Source organism: Myxine glutinosa, chromosome 6 (genome assembly GCF_964187855.1).
Source record: "Myxine glutinosa chromosome 6, kmMyxGlut1.1, whole genome shotgun sequence".
Taxonomy (NCBI): domain Eukaryota; kingdom Metazoa; phylum Chordata; class Myxini; order Myxiniformes; family Myxinidae; genus Myxine; species Myxine glutinosa.
The window spans coordinates 39,317,985-39,341,257 of NC_136266.1; the positions used below are offsets into that span (position 1 = coordinate 39,317,985).

Below are 23,273 nucleotides of genomic sequence, written 5' to 3' on the forward strand. Positions count from 1 at the left end.
GGTGGTCGATGGTGGTGGGGGTGGGGTGGTCGATGGTGGTGGGGGTGGGGTGGTCGATGGTGGTGGGGGTGGGGTGGTCGATGGTGGTGGGGGTGGGGTGGTCGATGGTGGTGGGGGTGGGGTGGTCGATGGTGGTGGGGGTGGGGTGGTCGATGGTGGTGGGGGTGGGGTGGTCGATGGTGGTGGGGGTGGGGTGGTCGATGGTGGTGGGGGTGGGGTGGTCGATGGTGGTGGGGGTGGGGTGGTCGATGGTGGTGGGGGTGGGGTGGTCGATGGTGGTGGGGGTGGGGTGGTCGATGGTGGTGGGGGTGGGGTGGTCGATGGTGGTGGGGGTGGGGTGGTCGATGGTGGTGGGGGTGGGGTGGTCGATGGTGGTGGGGGTGGGGGTGGGGTGGTCGATGGTGGTGGGGGTGGGGGTGGGGTGGTCGATGGTGGTGGGGGTGGGGGTGGGGTGGTCGATGGTGGTGGGGGTGGGGGTGGGGTGGTCGATGGTGGTGGGGGTGGGGGTGGGGTGGTCGATGGTGGTGGGGGTGGGGGTGGGGTGGTCGATGGTGGTGGGGGTGGGGTGGGGGTGGGGTGGTCGATGGTGGTGGGGTGGTCGATGGTGGTGGGGGTGGGGTGGTCGATGGTGGTGGGGGTGGGGTGGTCGATGGTGGTGGGGGTGGGGGTGGGGTGGTCGATGGTGGTGGGGGTGGGGGTGGGGTGGTCGATGGTGGTGGGGGTGGGGGTGGGGTTGTCGATGGTGGTGGGGGTGGGGTGGTCGATGGTGGTGGGGGTGGGGTGGTCGATGGTGGTGGGGGTGGGGTGGTCGATGTTGGTGGGGGTGGGGGTGGGGTGGTCGATGGTGGTGGGGGTGGGGTGGTCGATGGTGGTGGGGGTGGGGTGGTCGATGGTGGTGGGGGTGGGGTGGTCGATGGTGGTGGGGGTGGGGTGGTCGATGGTGGTGGGGGTGGGGGTGGGGTGGTCGATGGTGGTGGGGTGGGGGTGGGGTGGTCGATGGTGGTGGGGGTGGGGGTGGGGTGGTCGATGGTGGTGGGGGTGGGGTGGTCGATGGTGGTGGGGGTGGGGTGGTCGATGGTGGTGGGGGTGGGGTGGTCGATGGTGGTGGGGGTGGGGTGGTCGATGGTGGTGGGGGTGGGGTGGTCGATGGTGGTGGGGGTGGGGTGGTCGATGGTGGTGGGGGTGGGGTGGTCGATGGTGGTGGGGGTGGGGTGGTCGATGGTGGTGGGGGTGGGGTGGTCGATGGTGGTGGGGGTGGGGTGGTCGATGGTGGTGGGGGTGGGGTGGTCGATGGTGGTGGGGGTGGGGTGGTCGATGGTGGTGGGGGTGGGGGTGGGGTGGTCGATGGTGGTGGGGGTGGGGTGGTCAATGGTGGTGGGGGTGGGGTGGTCGATGGTGGTGGGGGTGGGGGTGGGGTGGTCGATGGTGGTGGGGGTGGGGTGGTCGATGGTGGTGGGGTGGGGTGGGGGTGGGGTGGTCGATGGTGGTGGGGGTGGGGGTGGGGTGGTCGATGGTGGTGGGGGTGGGGGTGGGGTGGTCGATGGTGGTGGGGGTGGGGTGGTCGATGGTGGTGGGGGTGGGGTGGTCGATGGTGGTGGGGGTGGGGTGGTCGATGGTGGTGGGGGTGGGGTGGGGGTGGGGTGGTCGATGGTGGTGGGGGTGGGGGTGGGGTGGTCGATGGTGGTGGGGGTGGGGTGGTCGATGGTGGTGGGGGTGGGGTGGTCGATGGTGGTGGGGGTGGGGTGGTCGATGGTGGTGGGGGTGGGGGTGGGGTGGTCGATGGTGGTGGTGGTGGGGGTGGGGTGGTCGATGGTGGTCGATGGTGGTGGGGGTGGGGTGGTCGATGGTGGTGGGGGTGGGGTGGTCGATGGTGGTGGGGGTGGGGGTGGGGTGGTCGATGGTGGTGGGGGTGGGGTGGTCGATGGTGGTGGGGGTGGGGTGGTCGATGGTGGTGGGGGTGGGGTGGTCGATGGTGGTGGGGGTGGGGTGGTCGATGGTGGTGGGGGTGGGGTGGTCGATGGTGGTGGGGGGTGGGGTGGTCGATGGTGGTGGGGGTGGGGTGGTCGATGGTGGTGGGGGTGGGGTGGTCGATGGTGGTGGGGGTGGGGTGGTCGATGGTGGTGGGGGTGGGGTGGTCGATGGTGGTGGGGGTGGGGTGGTCGATGGTGGTGGGGGTGGGGTGGGGGTGGGGTGGTCGATGGTGGTGGGGGTGGGGGTGGGGTGGTCGATGGTGGTGGGGGTGGGGGTGGGGTGGTCGATGGTGGTGGGGGTGGGGTGGTCGATGGTGGTGGGGGTGGGGTGGTCGATGGTGGTGGGGGTGGGGTGGTCGATGGTGGTGGGGGTGGGGTGGTCGGTGGGGTGGGGGTGGGGTGGGGGTGGGGTGGTCGATGGTGGTGGGGGTGGGGGTGGGGTGGTCGATGGTGGTGGGGGTGGGGTGGTCGATGGTGGTGGGGGTGGGGTGGTCGATGGTGGTGGGGGTGGGGTGGTCGATGGTGGTGGGGGTGGGGGTGGGGTGGTCGATGGTGGTGGGGGTGGGGGTGGGGTGGTCGATGGTGGTGGGGGTGGGGGTGGGGTGGTCGATGGTGGTGGGGGTGGGGGTGGGGTGGTCGATGGTGGTGGGGGTGGGGGTGGGGTGGTCGATGGTGGTGGGGGTGGGGTGGTCGATGGTGGTGGGGGTGGGGTGGTCGATGGTGGTGGGGGTGGGGTGGTCGATGGTGGTGGGGGTGGGGTGGTCGATGGTGGTGGGGGTGGGGTGGTCGATGGTGGTGGGGGTGGGGTGGTCGATGGTGGTGGGGGTGGGGTGGTCGATGGTGGTGGGGGTGGGGTGGTCGATGGTGGTGGGGGTGGGGTGGTCGATGGTGGTGGGGGTGGGGTGGTCGATGGTGGTGGGGGTGGGGTGGTCGATGGTGGTGGGGGTGGGGGTGATAATGGCTGCTCCGTGAGACAAGGTAGAGCGGGGTAGAGAAATGTGAAAGTTGTTGCTTGGGAAATAGGAAGAAGACGAACACAAGAAAGTTGGGAGGTCATTTGAAAACTTTTGAAGAGGTTTCCTTCCTTTTAAATTATTATCGTTAATCTTCCTCCTTCAATCCTGAAGATTGTTGCGATGCGTGTGCGTCACGAGAGTAAAGAGCAGACTGCGTGGATCGAAACATTAAGCATTAGAAGAGTCCTCGTCGTCAGTTGAGAATTCCAACAATTCGCAGCACGTGAAGTCATTGCAAACAATGAATGCTGAGTTACCACACATGGACAAAGCTGACTTACAATTACAACCACACATGGACAAAGCTGGCTTACAATTACAACCACACATGGACAAAGCTGGCTTACAATTACAACCACACATGGACATAGTTGGTTTACAATTACAACCACACATGGACAAAGCTGACTTACAATTACAACCACACATGGACAAAGCTGGCTTGCAATTACAACCACACGGACAAAGCTGGCTTACAATTACAACCACACATGGACATAGTTGGTTTACAATTACAACCACACATGGACAAAGCTGACTTACAATTACAACCACACATGGACAAAGCTGGCTTGCAATTACAACCACACGGACAAAGCTGGCTTACAATTACAACCACACATGGACATAGTTGGTTTACAATTACAACCACACATGGACAAAGCTGGCTTACAATTACAACCACACATGGACAAAGTGTGTGCACAGCAACACCTGCTCACCAACTCCCTTCCCACCCCCACCGACCGACCATTTTGCACGACTGGACCATCTGCTCGGACCCCTCCTGCAAGCATCAGTCCCCCGTCAAAGGCTCCTTCTCCGACCATCTTAAGCCGAAGCCGCCATTCAATGCACGCCATTTGTACCCTCACGTGGTTGGTCAAGAACCTTCAAATCGCAACTTTCCCAGCAAATCATGTCCCGCTTCCCGAACGCGAATTCGCATAGTTTACAGTAATACTTGTCCCTCGTCTCCAGAAACCCCAACACGACGAGGCATCGATAGAGAAACACGCTGGTTAACGCCAATCAAACGAGATCGACGATTACATTTATCCGCGAACACGAGAAATCATTCCGTCGAGTCTCAACTTTCCCAAAATGGGACTTTTGGGTGTTGCCCCTGCAGATTCTATGGCAACGCTTTCACCTTCTCACCTCCATCGAAAACTTGGAAATCCGTGTTCTCTCCACCAGTCAAGGAAACCACAAAATGATCGTTATTCGTTATCGTTACCCACTCGCACTGCAACTTCCACCAGGCCACGCCTACTCCTCTTGACTCCGCCTCAAACCTCGAAACGGTGACGCCGCCTTCCTGAAGCTTTGCATATATAAGGGTTCTGCTCCGCCCACAATAACTTTTGTCCGTGGAGCTTCCACTTCACCTTCAGTAACCACTGCCCATAAATATCCCACCCCGCCCACATTTACCCCTGGCCGCCCATAGCGGTTAAATTCGGACCTCAGTAGACAGTAATTCTTTCCTGCAAAGTGGTTGTCGGCCTCCACCTTCGCTCACTAACTCCTGCCCATAAAAGGTTCATCACCGCATATAAGCCTGGTGTTAGCTTAACTGTTAACCTGGCTGTCTTAAGATGTTCGGGTTTTGAGTTCGAGCCGTTAAATAACACCAGGTGGGGTGACTGCATCAGCTCCACCCAGAAAATGATGCAACCAGCAGCCACAGGCTGCACACGAGTTATTAATAATAATCTCCACCTATTCCATCCTCACCAACACCTGCCACAGAAGGTTCCACTTCTCCCTCACTGACCTCTGCGTACAAAGCCCAAATATGCTGCTTTGTGACGGATTCACAGCCCGAGCTATTGACCTCAGCGCTTATGAAAATGGCGAAACTCAATGAGTTGCAGAGTTTGGCCTTGGAATCTCTCAACAAACCACCTCAGTATTGAAACATCTGCAGGTGTCTCTCTTTCTAAATATGATTTGCAGAACAAATATGAATGCAAATGGTTTATTGAAGAGATTTTATTTCTTCTCATCTCTCCCTCCTCTCTCTCTTCTCCTCCCAATTCGTAACAATGATGCAAAAGACAGTCTTGATTGTATTAAAAAAAAAAAAGCCTCATAAGGGAAGCGACAACTCGCTCAGACCCAAACTTACACCCTAATAAGGACTGAAGTCTGCTATGTAAGCAGTGGGCAGTGATGCATTGTGGGACAAAATTGGCAAGTTGTGTCATATTTGGGGGGCTGTCACATTGGAAGAAACGTTTGTAACACAATTTATTGATGGTAGAAATGTTCGTATTACGAGTCAAGCGCCACAACTTGGAATCATTTAGCATTTGAACAAAAGCCTCTTGAGTTTGGGGCTCGCAGGATACCTTCGATGTACGCACACCAACCTCCAGGCCATCTCACCCTGGGTTCGAATCCCGACGATGTTCGAATCCCGAGGACATCACTCCCAAGCTGGGTTCGACGTCCTTCACCAACGATAGGTGAGCCATTGTTGGCACCCATGAACAGGTTCCAAATTCCTGCCCGAGCTACTTCATCGGATCAACATTCCACCTGCCCAACCAATTCGTGAAAGACTTCCCACGGCCAACCCCACAAGAACGTGAGGATCATTGTGGCCGTTGAAGAGGAAGACAAAAGCCTCCCGCGTTTAATAGTTGAGAATTTTACAGCAGGTTTCCAAAAAAAATAATAATGAAAGAACACATCAAAGTCTCCTTTTGCCAAATGCATGTATGGCGTCAAAATGATTAGCATAGCTACTTAAACAACAGAATGAAAGTTGTAATGGAAAACAAGCAACCATTTATCAAACGAACTGCATAGCAAACGGTTGTTTAAGTACCATGACTTCATGGCTGGTTCAGTTCACCATGCCCAGAGTAGGAAGTGGGCAGGATAAAGGGGGTGGCAGCATACCATGGAGAAAGCAAAATATTATTCAAAATTAGCCCCAAACGTTAGCGAGACCTTGGCATGGCCCGTTGTTGTGGCACGATGATGAATGTTGCAGGGCACACAACATTGCGCATCTTCAGTGACTCTCCCCTTTCTTGCCGGCAATCTGTGGCACAGCACGGTTATACTCATTACGGTTTAAGGGTCACAGAAACACACATACACACCTTGCTGTGCTCATCAGTTCACTTATTCAAACTGCACAGGTGTTGGCTTAGCGGTTAGGGTGCCGGCTTGGGATCCTCGGATCCCGGGTTCGAATCCCGGTCGATCGCTGAATTAACGCCAGGGGGGTTGACTCAGACTGTCATCCTTCCGAGGTTGGCAAATCGAGTACCAGCTCACTGCTAATTCCTTGTGTCGCAAGAGGCGACTAACAGGTTGGCGGCAGGAAGGGCATCCGGCTGTAAAACATTGCTTCAAAAAGGGGACCAAGGTGCCAAAACGAAGGCCAACCCCTGCTCTGCGGGCAAAAATGGCCTCGAAAGGTGGTTTTTCATTTCACAGGTGAAAATAGTTAAAGGTAGAAAATTCAAATCTGGAAGTCCGTCGGATGCTTTAAATCGGTTAAATTACTTACAAGCAACTATGGCAACACCCCCACAACTTGTCAAACCAAAAATCAACAATAACATGCAATAAATTGAGCAAATGTGAGAAAAGTTGTGCTCCAGTGTACAAAGTTTCTCACACATGATTACAGGATGGTGCGACATAGCCTACCACTTCCTCTTTCCATTATTAGCCTGGTCCCAATGGGAGAGGCTATTGTAGTCGCTATGTACGTCAGCGTCTATGCATGTGGGCCCGCACGGAAATAAACTTTCGTATCGTGCCCCCAAGCGGCCGACTTATATATTGCGCCCCAAGCGGCACCGCACAGCTCGACAAACTGGTAACAGTATCAAGTCTAAGTTGACCACAAGTGGCGTTTGAACCTCCATTGTAGATCATGTCAGGTTAGCCAGTCATTCCTAGCAGCCTGTTTGCCTGCGCCATCCGTGGCTTTAAAGTGCACTGCGAGGCCTATGGGATTGATGAGCATACCGGGCCAGCCTTAGGCACAGTTCCACAAAGTTATCCAATTCATTCTTTCACGTCGAATTTAAGCACGAGTTGATTTTATACCTTCAGTTTGCGTTGTGGCCAAGTTAGCTGCCGTGCCCGATTGTGTCCACACCCACACCTCGATCGACCGCAATCGATGTCGTTCATTCAGTCATTTGAAATATTACATCACACATTTGTTGTAATGCATTATTTTCTCATCATTTTCTGGAGTACAGTATTTGAAAACTTTGCATGGCAGCAAAAGAGTAAAGGGCCTTCCCAAAGGCTTGAAAATCCGAAAAACAAGCAAAGCATGACAAAACCAAGGCCTTCAAGATTATTGGAATAGCTCATGATGAAGCTGAGTCGCCATCACAGACAGGTCCGGTGGTCTCTGTCTTCTACCATCTCCTTTCTGGTCTTGCACCCTCTGCCTTCTCTGTGATTTGTGCCCCCTTCCTCTCCCCATGTTTCTGCAGGGGACATGTGGTCCATTAACAACCCCATTCTCATGAAACTCCCAAAATCCAGGATGACTGCTCACATTCATTAATTTGCTCCTATTTTGCCCTGCCTGTGGTACTACCACCTTCCATACTCTCTTCAATCTCATTCTTCCCTCCAGGTTTTCAAGACAGCTGTGAATCTCAGATAATCCTCATCAAAAACCATGGATCTCTTCGACAGCCTTTTATCCACTCGAACCCATCCACCCCAACCCTAATTTTGCTTCTGTATCCATCTCATCCACCCCTTGCGTTCTCCGTGGGTTTGTTCGGCTCCATCTATTTTCTTCTCAGCCCTGCTGTTGGTATCCCCCCTCTCTTTCTTTTACGTTGTGTCCTGATGTATTATGTGTCCTAGCTCTTTCACGAGCCTCGACTCTGTATCCAAAAGAAAATGGTCGACTTCTTGCTTCCCCTCTATCTCCCATATTCAGTCTGTCCCTTTTCCTTTGGCCACCTTTCCTCAGCATGGAAGTCGGCAAACATCACTCCCATCCACATGAAAGATGCAAAAACGCATCCTATTAACTAAAGGCCAGTGAACTTGCTTCCAATCACAAGCGAAGTCATGGATTCCATCATTGTTTCAGATGTCAAGTCTTTCCTGTTTTCCAACAGCCTAATCTCAGACCATTAGTTTGGATTCCGTCTAGATCACAACACTGGACATGCTTCTGCTCCTCTCTCAGCAATGGTAGGAGGTCCTCAACCTTAAATAAGAGGGTAGGATCATCTCCCTGGACATATATCTTGGGCATGAAACCAGTCTGGCATCCTGCTTTGCTTGTCAAGTACTCTCTGCATGTGGTATAAATGGCTACCTTCATTCCTGGATTTCTGATTTACTCCACTCATGCAGTCAACATATTGCCATTATTGGAACCTTCTTGTCTCCTCTCCCAGTGTAGGTTGGAGTTAACGAAGGCAGTGCTTTGGGCCCTGTCTTATTTCTCATCTATATTAATGACTTATCTGATGCTCTGGAAAACACCCTCTTCCTTTTTGCAGATGACTCCACAATGTGTCATAGACGTGCCTATTTTTCTGCCAGATAGACAGCAGCAGTGTCTCTCTCTGCTGATCTGGAAATTATTGCACACTGGTCTGATAAATGGAGCATGTACTTCAATCCTAGAAAATCTCTCATTCTTTCCCTATCCCTCCTTCTTTTCCTGCATGTCCATTTGTCCCACTGTCAGTTCTACCTTCCTCTTAAATGAGCCTCACTCCTGCAATTAAAAAAGAGGGCGGGGGGGGGGGGGGGGGGGGGGGGGGTTGGGAGGGAGGGGATGGACGAACAGGAAAAACCAGAACGGCACTCTTCGATGTTGCGACGTTGACCTATGTGTCTTTGCCAACATTATTACATCATTTTACATACTTATACCAACAACAACAACATACATTTGAAAGGCCATTTTCCCTACTAGAGCGGGGGTTAGCCTTGCGGTCCCCATGACAATCTTCTCCATTTTGCCCTATTTTCTGCATCTCTCCTTGCTAACCCCCTTGCCCGCATTTCTTCTTCCACCATCTTTAGCCAAATCTTTCTCGGTCTTCCCCGTCCTCTACTTCCTTCTACATTCATTTCCATCACTCTTCTCAACCAGTCACTTTCATCCTTCCTCAACACATGACCAAACCATCTCAACCTGTTCTTCTTCACAGCATCAATCACAGGCTCTATTCCCATCATCTTTCGCAATTCATCATTTGTCTTCCTCTCTCTCAACGATACTCCGCACATCCATCGAACCATTCGCATTTCCACCCTTTGTTGCTGCTCTACGTTCATTACCCATGTCTCGCTCCCATAAATCATAACACTTCTCACACATGCAGCATACACCTTTCCCTTCAGCTTCAACGACACTCCCCTCATCATCAGCACGCCACTCAGTTCCCGAAACTTCTTCCATGCACATCTCACTCGAGCAACCGTTGCCGAGTCTGATCCACCTTCTCCATTCAGCATGTCTCCGAGGTAGCAAAATGTTTTCACACCTTCCAGCTTCACGCCGTCTCCAAAATCCAACTCAACATTTCCTCCATCTGCAGCTCCCTCTGTGCTCACCTTACACTTGAATGTTGCTGCCACACTGGTTAATGACCCTCTCAAACCACTACATTTTTGATGAACCCACTCAGCGCACATTGTACATTGAATGGAGTTCACTCCGACACCCTTCCTGCACACAGCACATGGCCACTTCCCAGTTCTTTCCACCTCACCACATGCTTTACCACTTGCCATCACCTTCGTCTTTCCGATATTCACCTTCAGACCTTTTCTCCATACATTCCTTCCACTTGTTCATCTTTTCCTTCAGTCCATCCATACTTTCCGCAATCAACACCAGATCATCTGCATACAACAACTCCCACGGTAAACCCTCCTTTACATTCCGAGCCAGCACCTCCATCACAGCTACAAATAGTAGTGGACTTAGTACCGACCCCTGATGCACTCCCACCTTCACCTCAAACTCACCACTGTTCCCGTCCTTCGTCCTTACAGCTGTGCGCGCTCTTTTGTACATTGCCATCACTACTCTGATCAACCATTCCTCCACTCCTAACTTCCTCAATGCCCATGTCAATACTTTGCGTGGAATCCTATCGAATGCTTTCTCCAGATCAACAAACCCAAGAAACAACTTCTTCCTCTTCTCCATGTACTTCTCCTGCAACTGCCTCACAATGAAAAGCGCGTCTGTCGTTCCTCTTCCTGGTTATATGTACCAAGTATCAAGTTACCAAGTTATATTTAAATTGTACCAAATTACCTTGTACCAAGTTATATTTAAATCCCTTCAACTGTTCTCAAGCATGATATTTTTACCTGACATGACCTCTGACCTTTGACGCCGAAATCTAATCAGTTCGTCTTTGCATCATAATATGTACTGGCGTGGCCAAAAATATTGGCACCCTTGCACTTTTTTCAAATACTGCACCATTTCTGCCAGAACATTGTTGAAATTTAAAAATATTTTGGTATCCACATATATGAATTTTTTGTTTGCAGAGGAACAAAACAAAAAAAGCTGAAGAAATTACTAAATCTTAGATTACTCCACACAGAAATCCTAAAATGGCCTGGACAATATCATTGGCAACTTTTAGAAGTTGCTTGAAATAATTAGATTTCAAGCAGGTTTTTTTTTGTTTTTGTTTTTTGTATACAGAATCGAGGCTCGTGAAAGAGCTAACATCTATTTCACAAACAAATCAAACAGACAAACAAAATATATAAAAGGAGGGAGCGGTAGACAAGATGGGGAGAGAATGGGAAGCACACAAACACAACATTTGAGAGCAGGGACATCGGGAGATGTGTGGGAGGGAGAGGGCTTGGGGGGGAGGAGGCGTGGGAAGGGGGTGGGAGAAGTATAAAACACAAGGACACCAAGGACTTCCAGGACAGAAGTTGGTATTTCAAAAAAGTGGATTTGGGGTGAAATTAGCAGGGGTAGAAAAGATCAAGGTTTTGGATGGGGGAGGATAAGAGATGGTGGTGAACAGCTGTTTTAAAGACCTGGAGGGAGGAGTGGGATTGAAGAGAGTGAGGGAGTTTGTTCCAGAGGCGGGAGAAAAGAGGAATGAAGGAGTGAAGGTGAGCAGAGAGTCTTGATTTTGGCAGTTTAACCATAAGAGGGTTGCAGGCAGATCTTGTGCGACCTGTAGGAATATTTGGGGGACAGAGCCCAGAGAGAGCTGGGGGGGACAAGGCCGGAGAGGCGTCGGTAGAAGACGGAAAGACCACCAACCTGCCTGCGGTGAGTGAGTGAAAGGCCCTTGGAGTTAGCTTCATCGCGGGAGATTCCAATGATTCTGAACGCTTTGGTTTCAACAGCGTGAAGACGAGCTAGGTATGAGGCAGGAGCACCAGCCCAGAGGGGAGAGCAGTATTCCATTGAGCTGCGGATGAAAGCCTTGTATGTGGTGAGGAGCTCAGGTGTGCCAAGGATGGACTTCGCACGACAGAGGATGCCCAGTCGGCGACTGGCTTTGGAGGCCAGATTGATTCTTCTTTACCTTGGACCTTCTTTCCCTTTACCTTCTTTACCTCCTTTACCTTGGATTTTTTTTATTTATTTTTTTGTATACAAGATCGAGGCTCGTGAAAGAGCTAACATTAATCACACAGAAAGACAAACCGACACATAAAACATATAACATGGGGAGCAGTAGACAAGATGGGGGGGGAGAGGGGGAGGAACACAAACACAACATCTGAGAGCAGGGACATCGAGAGATCTGTGGGAGGGAGAGGGCTTTGGGGGGGGGGGGGGGGGGGGGGGGGGGAGGCATGGGAAGGGGGGGTGGGAGAGGTATAAAACATATGGACAGTGCCGGGACTTCCAGGAAAGAAGTTGAAATTTCAAACAAGGTGGATCTGGGGTGAATTAGTGGGGGTAGAAAAGATCAAGGTTTTGGATGGGGAAAGATAAGAGATGGTGGTTTTGTATTGCAGGCACCGGCAACTCACCACGGGTGAGGTCAATTCCAAGTTAAAGGAGAATCAAGGTAAAGAGTAAAATAAAGGAAGGTAAAGAAGAATCAAGATTGTCTCCAAGCACGGACAATCTCAAGGCTACAAGTCCATCTCCAGGGACCTTGATGTTCCTGTATCCACCGTACACAATGTTACCAGGAAGTTTAGGCCCATGGCACTGTAGCCAACCTCCCTGGACGTGGCCGCAGGAGAAAAATTGATCGAAGCTTGCAGCGAAGGATTGTTCGAATGGTGGAGAAAGCACCTCGATCAACTGCCAAACAGATTCAAGCTGACCTTCAGACACAAAGTACGACAGTTTCAACTTGCACCATCCGCGCCAACTCAATGAAAGGGGGTTCTGTGATAGGAGACCCGGGAGGACCCCACTGCTGAGAAAGCCTGACTGGAGTTTGCCAAAACACACCTGAACAAGCCAAAATCCTTCTGGGAGAATGTCGACTAAATTAAAGCTTTTTGTTAAAGCACATCATCTCTATCTTTACAGAAAACAAAATGAAGCCTTCAAATAAAAGAACACCTTCCCAACAGTCAAACATGGCGGAGGTTCAGTGATGTTTTGGGGTTGCTGTGCTGCCTCTGGAACTGGGTGCCTTGAATGTGTGCATGGCATCATTAAATCAGGAGATTACCGAGGCATTTTGGAGCACAATGTTTAACCTAGTGTCAGAAAGCTGGGTCTCCGTCGAAGGTCATGGGTCTTGCAGCAGGACAATGACCCCAAACACACTTCAAAAAGCACACAGGAATGGTTCAAGACAAACCGCTGGACTGTTCTGAAGTGGCCAGCAATGAGTCCAGATCTATATCCCATTGAACACCTGTGGGGAGATCTGAAAACAGCAGCTGGGAGAAGGCACCCTTCAAATCTGGGAGAACTGGAGCAGTTTACACAAGAAGAGTGGGCCAAGCTGCCAGTAGAGAGATGCAGGACGCGCATTCACGGCTAGAGAAAGCGCTTGACTGCAGTTATTTTGTCCAAAGGCTGTGTGTGCTACCAAATATTAAGTCTAGGGTGTCAATAATTTTGTCAATGCCATTTCTTTTTATTTTCCGATTTAAAAGGATATATTAAGTTCTGAATAAAAAACAAAGGTTCTGTGTTACGTGGTCCTCCCGGTAACTACCTGGTCTCGGTGACCCCCGGACCGTGGGAGGCACCCCGCCAGAAAGATATATGATTTATATGCTTTCGTAACGCAATCAAGATGAATTCCAGTCCATAAGAAACCCCACACCAAGGATTCCGAGTAATCAATAATATATTCCCCCAAGGAATCAACAATCAACAACCATCAACAATCCACAATCAACAATCAATCCCCGAGATGATTAAGATGGCCATCTTATATATGTGTGTCCCCTTTCCCCACTCCCGACCCCTTGGGTACTCACGACCCCTTTGGTCTCTGTCCCTCACAATGTCTCTGGGCCCCTCCTGAACAAGGTTATGGTCGGCTTCGCCGCACACGGGCGGTTGAACGAACCCCGGGCGGACGTGCTTCCACCGGGCACGTACCGTACCGGGAACCACGGCTGCAGCGCACACCTCCTGGTCAAACAAAGCGGGCAAAGCAAGCGCTGCTTGCAACGCGCGCGAGGCCCCAAAGTGCGACCCGTACGCGTCCTTGTAGACGGTGCGGCGAACTGTGCCGGACGCTGGGTCTGTGCACGGCCCCACGGCAACTTGACGTGTCAAATGGGTAGTTACACGTCCCGGTAACTCCTCTCGCCAGACGGGCTTGGGAACGCAGCTTTTCCACGCTGCTCAATATCGATCCCAACTCTCGTCGGAGCTGGGCGAGGAAGAAGAAGAATCGTCGCTTCTCCCGGACCTCGTGTCTTTTCTTCTTCCGTTTCCGGTCTCCTTTTTCCCAGAAGGGCTCCTGACCCTTTAATCACAACAACCCTTAATCGACTACACATTGATAAGCAAAGACCTGAATAGTAATTCACATACATTCACATAAATATGTAACACTCCCCCCCTTCAAGAAAGAAAGTTTGAACCCAGCGAAAACTTTCTTTGCCGGCCAACTTGGATAAACAAACCAGATAACTCACCCCCCCCCCCCCCCAACTCATCAGTTCCCCCCGGGCACAGTCATCACTTAAAAATAAAGCAACAATATTTCACACAATCCCCTAGATTAATTCCCTCTGGACCAAGCGTCAACCACTTCTAGTTTCTCTTGAATGACGGTTAAGAGGTGGTGACCAAAGCCCCCAAATTTAAACCTCTCTATAGCACTTTTTCGGGAGGCCCAGCGGTGTATTCCCTACATGGACGCCTTAAGGAATGTGGAGTTCACGGTTAGTCCGGGGAGGAAAGTTCATTACATGGACGCCTTTAAGAACGGGGAGTTCACGGTTAGTCCGTGCAGGAAAGTTCACTACCTGGACGCCTTTAAGAACGTGGCGTTCATGGTTAGTCCGTGTAGGAGCCCCGGCTCGGCGGCTCCCCCGTATATATAGTGCTTCAACTTCTCCAGACTCCTAACAGTTACGGTGGGACCACTTGTCCCAGCCGTTACCTGACTGGCGGTCTCCTTCTTGGCCAGTGCTCTGACATTCATTTTTTCGGGAGGTGCCGTAACTCTGGGAGCCTCCATAGTAATATCGGCTGCTGCCAACCCCAAAACTACTGCCAAGTAAGTTGTCCTCTTCTGTAGACCTCTCGACGCCTACGAAATGCCTTCCCTACTGTTATGGTCCGACCCTCCAAATCCTTACCATTCCAATTCTTCTCTGCCTCCCTGGCGTCTCTTGTGCTTGCAAATGTGACAAAGCCGAACCCTCTTGACCGTTGCGTTTCCCTGTCTTTTACCACCCGCACTTCCACCAGCGGCCCATATCTGTTGAAGACAGAGGTCAGAACTTCTTCCTCTGTGTTGAAGTTCAGTCCCCCTACAAATAACTTGGAACTTTTGTCGCCATCCCGAGCTGGTGGGGTGTTATTTTCCCTGCTGTGCTCTTTACCAACCCTCGGGTTACCATAAATTTGCCCCCCCGGCCAAATCATTCCCAATAATCACAGATACTCCCTCTACAGGAAGCGTGGCTTGTAAACCGACGGTGACCGGTCCTGACACCAAATCGGATTCCAAATGGATGACATGAAGTGGGGCACTAACACAGCCACCGATCCCTTGTAACCGAACACTCATCACCCGTTGCGGTACTCTTTGACAATGGCAAAATGCCTTCAAGGCATTAAGGATTGATGGGCTCCTGTGTCCCTCAAAACCCTAACCGGTCTTGGGTTAGTCAAGTCTCCCTTGAGTGAGACCAACCCCTCATAAATAAATGGTCAGTAACTCTTCTGTGGGCGATTTCTTACGCTTGCCATCACATTCGGAGTGGTAATAGTCGGACTCCGCTCTGGGTCTTCCCTTTTCATGCGGTAACAACTGGACATCAAGTGTCCAGGTTTCTTGCAAAAAGCGCAAGTAGGCCCGGAGGAAAAACTCGTGGTCTGCCTCGGGCCCCCCGAAATATAAGTTTGTCTTGGGCCCGCAGCCCTCTGATTTCGAACAGGTGGGGTATCCGCGTTGTCCCCATAATCCTCTCGAGGCCGCCGCCATGTATTGTCGTTCTCCGCACCTGCTGTTCCCCACCTCCCCTGCGGAGATCTAGGCGAGGAGTTAGGTTCGTGGACCCCTATCCGGTGTGTTAAGGCATAATCATCTGCCATGGTGGCTGCGTCCCACAACTTCGGTACTTTATTTTCCTGCAGGTACACTTTGATGTCCTCGTGGACACACTGTTGAAATTCCTCCACCAGGATCAAGTCACGCAATGTTTCGAAGTCTTTCCCGACTCCTTTTGACTCACACCACCGATCAAACATGTTTTCTTTCACTCTGGCAAACTCCACATGGGTCTCACTCTCCCTCTTCCTGGCATTCCTGAATTTTTGCCGGTAAGCTTCCGGAACCAACTCATAGGCTTTGAGGATGTGCTTCTTCAATACCTCATAATCTGCACATTGGTCCATTGGTAGCGCCGAATAAATCTCTTGAGCTTTTCCCACAAGCACACTTTGCACTAGTATGGTCCAGGCCTCCTCCGGCCAGTTTAACTGTCGAGCCACTTTCTCAAAGTGTGGAAAAAATTTAGCGACTTCCTTTTCATTGAAGGGTGGAACCAGCCTCACATGTCTGCCCACATCCCAGGTGTTCTGGCGAGGTGTCGACCCCGTCAGCAAGCGTGGTACCTCTCCCCGTTCTCTCATTAACTCCAGCTCCTTGAATTTAATTTCTTGCTGAAGCTCCATGTCACGTTCCTTCAATTCCCTTTCCGCTTTTCTCTCCTCTGCTTCGAGGTCCCTTGCAGCTCTCCTCTCCTCTGCTTTTCTCCCTTCTAACCTTTCCTGGAGTTCTCGTTCCACTCTCCTTTCCTCTGCTTGTTTCTCTTCTCTCCTCTCTTCTGCTTTCCTTTCTTCTTCTGCTCTTTCCTTTTCTGCTTTCCTTTCTTCTTCTGCTAACCTTTCCTAGAGTTCTCATTCCACTCTCCTTTCCTCTGCTCGTTTCTCTTCTCTCCTCTCTTCTGCTTTCCTTTCTTCTTCTGCTCTTTCCTTTTCTGCTTTCCTTTCTTCTTCTGCTCTTTCCTTTTCTGCTTTCCTTTCTTCTTCTGCTCTTTCCTTTCTTCTTCTGCTCTTTCCTTTTCTGCTTTCCTTTCTTCTTCTGCTCTTTCCTTTTCTGCTTTCCTTTCTTCTTCTTTGATCCGTTCCTGGCTCCGTAATTGCAACTCCAGTTTCCGGAGCTCAACGTCTTCTGGTTCTTCGGGTAGCCACTGCCAGGCTAACTCGTCCCATGTTCCTAATCCCACCATAGATTGTATCACCGTGGTCTGCAACTCTGCCTTCCTCACATTAGTTCGGACCTCCAAGTTAAAATGTTTGGCCAATTTCAAGAGGTCCGACTTTAGTAACGCTCGGAACTGTCCCTCACTCGGTGTTACCGCAAAGTTCTGTGCCACAAACGCCATGGTGACTATCGTTAACACCTGTTAACCTTCACCCAAGACTTTACCCCAATTTCCCCAAAAATTTACCAATTAATACTTAATTAATAAATTTTAATTAATAAAAATATTATTTTATTATTTTATACAATTTTAGATCCCGGACGTAGACCCAATTGCGAATCCGCAAATCATAATTTGGACGAGCCCGCAATTCTGTTACATGGTCCTCCCGGTAACTACCTGGTCTCGGTGACCCCCGGACCGTGGGAGGCACCCCGCCAGAAAGATATATGATTTATACGCTTTCGTAACGCAAACAAGATGAATTCCAGTCCATAAGAAACCCCACACCAAGGATTCCGAGTAATCAATAATATATTCCCCCAAGGAATCAACAATCAACAACCATCAACAATCCACAATCAACAATCAATCCCCGAGATGATTAAGATGGCCATCTTATATATGTGTGTCCCCTTTCCCCACTCCCGACCCCTTGGGTACTCACGACCCCTTTGGTCTCTGTCCCTCACAATGTCTCTGGGCCCCTCCTGAACAAGGTTATGGTCGGCTTCGCCGCACACGGGTGGTTGAACGAACCCCGGGCGGACGTGCTTCCACCGGGCACGTACCATACCGGGAACCACGGCTGCAGCGCACACCTCCTGGCCAAGCAAAGCGGGCAAAGCAAGCGCCGCTTGCAACGCGTGCGAGGCCCCAAAGTGCGACCCGTACGCGTCCTTGTAGACGGTGCGGCGAACTGTGCCGGACGCTGGGTCTGTGCACGGCCCCACGGCAACTTGACGTGTCAAAAGGGTAGTTACACGTCCCGGTAACTCCTCTCGCCAGACGGGCTTGGGAACGCAGCTTTTCCACGCTGCTCAATATCGATCCCAACTCTCGTCGGAGCTGGGCGAGGAAGAAGAAGAATCGTCGCTTCTCCCGGACCTCGTGTCTTTTCTTCTTCCGTTTCCGGTCTCCTTTTTCCCAGAAGGGCTCCTGACCCTTTAATCACAACAACCCTTAATCGACTACACATTGATAAGCAAAGACCTGAATAGTAATTCACATACATTCACATAAATATGTAACATATAGTATGTCATATGAATAGTACATATAGTATGTATAGTATGTAACATATAGTAATATGTAGTTACCGGGTGTCAATAATTTTGTCAATGCCATTTCTTTTTATTTTCTGATTTAAAAGGATATATTAAGTTCTGAATAAAAAACAAAGGTTCTGTAATATTAACAGTGAAATAAATAATTGTGGAGACCAAATACTTGTCAATTTCAACTTATTTTTAGGGAAAATTGTGAGTTATTTGAACAAAGTGCAAGGGTGCCAATATTTTTGGCCAAGACTGTACTTGTAGCAAGTTTAGTCAAAATCCCATCACTGGTTCACAAGATAGTGCAGTAACAGAATTTTTACCTAATGGGACCTCTGACCTTTGAGCTCTTGATCCCAAAATCTAATCAGTTCACCTTCACCTTCATACTCTTCAGCCGTTCAAGTTATTGCGGTAATGACAACCTATCACGAATGCATGGAGGGATGGACAGCCAACCCGAAAACATGATGCGTCCGGTGACTTCATCGTCGGAGGCATAAAAAAACGTAATGCATTGTGTGCAAGTCGTTGTTACTGAGACAAGTCTGTGCTACTGCAATGCCCCTGATTCATTCAAGTGGGAATTTGTTCAGGGTGCCGGCGATAGCTCGCCGACTTTCCACGAAGGACTCAGTGAGATCTTTAATGTCCAACCAACTACTGCTGGCAGACGGGACATCCATTTAACGTCCATGTCGGGAGAGCACACACATTGATGAATCATCCTGCATGCGAAACACAAGGATGAGAGTGTAAAGCTTGGTCATGATGCAAACCCAAGCTTGACATCTCAGAGGCGAGTGCATTTTCCTTTCGGCTTTCCGGCAAGCCAAATTATATCACGTCACTATCACAGCACTGGAGAGAAATTCCAGGAACAAAATATCACCATTAAATCAGACTTGCGGATTCTACACAACAAATCTATATTAATCCTACAAATAAGCACCTCAATCTCATGTCTCAATCTCATAACTATATATATATCATTCTGGTAAAGCAAATTCAAAATACAATGCATGATGTTTCACAGATATGTCATTAAATGCTGAAGCGTTTGCGCGAATGTCAGCTTTCTGGTACAAGATCACAAAGAAAGCCAAGTGATTCAGCAATTGGGAATTGCCACAAAGACAAAATTTTATGAACAAAATGTGTCAGTTATTACAACAAACCCTTTTAAAATCACTCATGTTGGTTGCTTGCACCGGTGTTCCAACAAATGTCAGGTATGTCACTTGGGTTGTCTCTTCTCCTCCCTGGTTATCTTTAATAAATACCTGTGGGTAGGTCAAAGGTAAAACGAATTTGACATCAAAGCCCAAAGAAAAAAAACCAGAAGTAAAGTAAAGACAATTGCACATTATGTATATAATTATTCTCCCAATATGCTTTACATGGATAATAAAGAAATAAATGAAAGAATTAACAAAAACAAACAAGAACTAGAAAGCATCTCAAAATGCAAAGCCCGTTCGCATTCACTTTGTACTCAAACTAAACTTGCCAAAAACGGCAGATATATTTTTTGGTAAATTTTTATCATTTTTGGTTGAGGCTCATAGAAGAGCTAGTACTGGGTCAATGAATGGATCAGGATGCAACAGAAGAAAGGGAACAGCAGAGAGAGGAGGGAAAGGCCAACACCAGAGCCAAGACCAAGAGGTCAAGACAGAGGGAGGTGGAAAACTAAGTGTAGGGAGGAATGGGGGACAGGAGAGGAAACATGTAGTGGACAAGATGGATACAGAAGGAAGTTCTCAGGAGGGAAAACTGGAAATTTGGGAGGAGGTATTGGAGGGAGAGGATGGAAGGTTAATAAGGGTAGAAAATTTAATGGTTTTGGATTTGGAACAATCTGAGATCGTGGTGAGCAGCTATCTTCAAGACCTGGAGGGATAAAGAGATTGATGAGGATGTGGAAGTTGGTTCCATCGGAAGGAAAAACAAAAACAAAGAGGAACAAATGACTGGAGGTGAGGAGTGATCCTGGATTTAGGTAATTTCACCAAAAGGTGGTAGATTGTGGACCGTGTGTGGCCTGCAGAAACCTGTGAGGGTGGACAAAGCACAGAAAGAGCAAGAGGGTGCAAGATCAGAAAAGAGGTGGAAGAAGACAGAGAGACCACTGACCTGGCTGTGATGGCAAAGCGATAGGCTCATTTGTGTTCTCCATATTCTCATAATAAATGTTTCTTGAAGATTTGATGACAAGAGCGCAATTGGTAAAAATGTTATGACCGACAGATAAACTGAAGCTCGATGATAAATAAACACAGAAGCAATAAAAAATACGGAGTGTCTCACACTTGACAAATTGAGGTGGGGCTAACAACAGCTATTTATAGTCACTTTGTCTTTACCCTTTCACATTTTGACCCGTTTAACGGGTGAGTTTATTAACGTTTAACAAAAACCTTCAGATTATGATGGCGTGAGTCGTTGTTTTCGACGAATCCTTTCCCTTCATTGGCGTCGTGTATAATCAAATGTGGGCCCCACAGCATCTATCGCAAACATTGCAGGTGCAAACTGGACCTTGCGGAGATGGATGTTGGCAGGTTATCCTTTCTTGCCTTCACCGTCTCTCGATAAGTCTCCCACATTCAAATTGGTCCAGGCCTTTGCAGCAAAAGTTATGCCAAGCTGACCTGTTTGTAACCTGATGTTCCCAGGTGACAACTGGAATGGCACAAGACTAGAGTGTAGACTTAAGGACGGCTGTATAGCGCTTTCTTTGTCCACCACGTGACCATTTACCAAATTCAAGTTGTCCATAGAAAAGTGCTCTTGGGATTCTATGGTCTTCTATGAGTGTGAGGTATCCTGCACAGCTAAGCTGGGCTTGCATCAGGAAATACTCAATTCGTTGGATACGATAGCAGTCTAGGATTGAGGTGTTTGGTAATCTGTCTCACCAGGTGATGCCAAGAATCTTGTGAAGTCATCGAATATGGAAATGATCAAGGCATTTGATATGGTGACAATAAGGTGTCCACAATTCGCATCCATACAGAAATGTCGAGAAGACAACGGCATGATAGACACTGATCTTGGTGTCCAGGCAAATGTCAAGGTCATGCCAAAGGCGATTTGTCTATTTTCCAAAGGACACGTGGTTTACTGAGTCTTGATGTTACTTTGTCGTCAATCATTGCATTTTGAGAGGGAACACCTCCAAGGTAACAGAACTTATCTACAACTATGAGTGGCGTGTTATCGATAGTAATGGATGGGACGGTATATGCAACTTCTGGTCTAGGCTGAAGCATAGCCTCGATATTCTTGAGGCTAATCGTAAGGCCATAGTGACGAGCAGATTGCGCAAAGGTGACGATAAATTGCATATTTTCGAGATTATGACTGAGGATTGCACAATCATCGGTGAAAAGTACATCACGGAGCAACATTTCCATGATTCTGGACTTGGCCTTCAGATGCTGCAAATTAAAGACACTACCGTCTGTGTGAAACTGGATCATCACTCCCCAGGTGCAATATTCGAAGGCTTCATAAAGCATAGAGTGCTACCTGATGCACGGTTGGGTAGTCGGTGAATATACCGACTATCCTCACTGGCTTTGACAGTGGGGAGGGTGACTGACACACTGCAGGAAGGAAAAGCAATACCTGTTAAAGGGTGGATGAGCTCCCTTCAGGAGCCATTGGCCATCCAGTAAGGAGATGGTGTCTCCAAAAAAACACCAATCAGGTTGGACCGGTTTTTTTAGGTAGAAGGTTGTCGACAGAAACCGCTCAGTGTAGTACTACTGTTCGGATTGAGGAGCGTCAAAGTGGTGCCCGGAATCGTCTTACACTCTCCGTGTCAGGATTGCTGGTCTTACTTTCTGTCTCACTCAAACTACAGCTATCAGGCTTGCTTCAATGTCTCTTTCTTGCAAACAAACATCATACACTTTTCTTACTTATTTTCACTCCTCACCTTTACATTCTCTTTCTTTTATTTCTCTTTCCTCACATTTCCTCAGAAACCTCCAATTAGATATTACTAGTGAGGTACCGGTGCTACGCACGGGTGGGAGGCCAGAAGCAAACAGACAATGCAGAAACGGCGAAAGCTAAAGCATGAAACCAATAAATTCCACATTCCTGTAGCACCTTCAGTTGCACATCAGACATGGACAGCAAGTTCGTGAAGGACTTCGATGAAAAACGTACCCATTGGCAAACAAACGGGTATGTTTGTTCCATACACAGTCAGTGGCGAATCTGCATATGGCGATCCACGAATTCACGTTTAGAAAGTAGAAACCGTCATGGCATTTCGTCATTCACTTGAACTCTATCTCTTTTTTCATTCCAAACAGCATAACTCCAATCACAAATGAAATAACATTAATATAAAAAAATAAACTTTTAACAACATTCGTGACATAAACAAATATTTAAATCCTGATGTGAAGTTCCGTACGGTTGGGTGAATACAATTACGAATTCAAAATCGTAATTGTATTCACTCAATTCCAGTCATCAATTGATGCTTTAACAAAACGATTAACATGATTAACGTTTTAACATTAAGATTGAATGACGGTTGTATTTGGATATTATCAAACTGCGCATTGCCATCATCTGTCCACTTCCGCATTGGCGGCAGGTTCATAATTGTCATCAAAATCTAAACAGTATTTGTAGAATTTCAATAAAAGCCACATCACTGTTCATATCGGTAAATATTATTCCATAATGTTTGGAAAAACTGGAAAATTGGAAAAACAATATAGCCTATTTTACTCCCAGGGGTCCCAGGAATACCCACCCAAAATATCGTTGCGATCGGTTGAGCCGTTTTTGCGGTACCTTCGAACGGACAGACGGACATTTGGTGAATTATAGTAAGATAATGGCCGAAAAGATAACCGCCCCTAGTTCCTGGCATTATGGGGTGTGAAGAATCTCCGGTCATCTGCCTGTCTCTGCTGCCAACGAGAGGGTGGGGAGGGGATGGCTCAGGCAGCAGCAGCAGGAGCAGGAGCAGTAGTAGTAGCAGTCGTATCGGTCCCTCCCAAGACCCTTGCCTTTTGAATCAACGTGACTCTTTTTCAATTAATTTCACCAACATTCGTGATCTTTCTTCGAATCTTTCCTCTGTTGAACATCATTTAGCAAGTACCTCTCCTAATATCTTACTTCTCTCAGGGACCCAATTG

The 23,273-nt window shown here is 49.1% G+C and overlaps 2 protein-coding genes across 5 annotated transcripts in view; both read right to left on the reverse strand.

Annotated features, from left to right (window-relative positions):
- Positions 1–4,296, reverse strand: part of LOC137429702 (uncharacterized) — a 122,121-nt gene extending 117,825 nt beyond the window's left edge. For 2 of the 4 annotated variants that reach the window (XM_078779768.1, XM_068119865.2), the window contains exon 1: positions 4,148–4,295. In XM_078779768.1, the coding sequence (XP_078635894.1) occupies positions 4,148–4,153 (6 nt within the window). In that variant the 5' untranslated portion in view covers positions 4,154–4,295. Of the gene's footprint in view, positions 1–4,147 lie in introns of all 4 variants that reach the window. The other 2 variants (XM_068119866.2, XM_068119868.2) reach the window with 2 other exon arrangements.
- Positions 4,297–5,225: 929 nt separating this feature from the next.
- TXNL1 (thioredoxin like 1) overlaps positions 5,226–23,273 on the reverse strand; it is a 36,391-nt gene continuing 18,343 nt past the window's right edge. Inside the window, exons 7-8 of the mRNA XM_068119869.2 lie at positions 19,278–19,382; positions 5,226–6,044 (exon numbers count right to left, since the gene is read on the reverse strand). Of these exons, the coding sequence (XP_067975970.1) occupies positions 6,015–6,044; positions 19,278–19,382 (135 nt within the window). The 3' untranslated portion in view covers positions 5,226–6,014. The remainder of the gene's footprint in view (positions 6,045–19,277; positions 19,383–23,273) is intronic.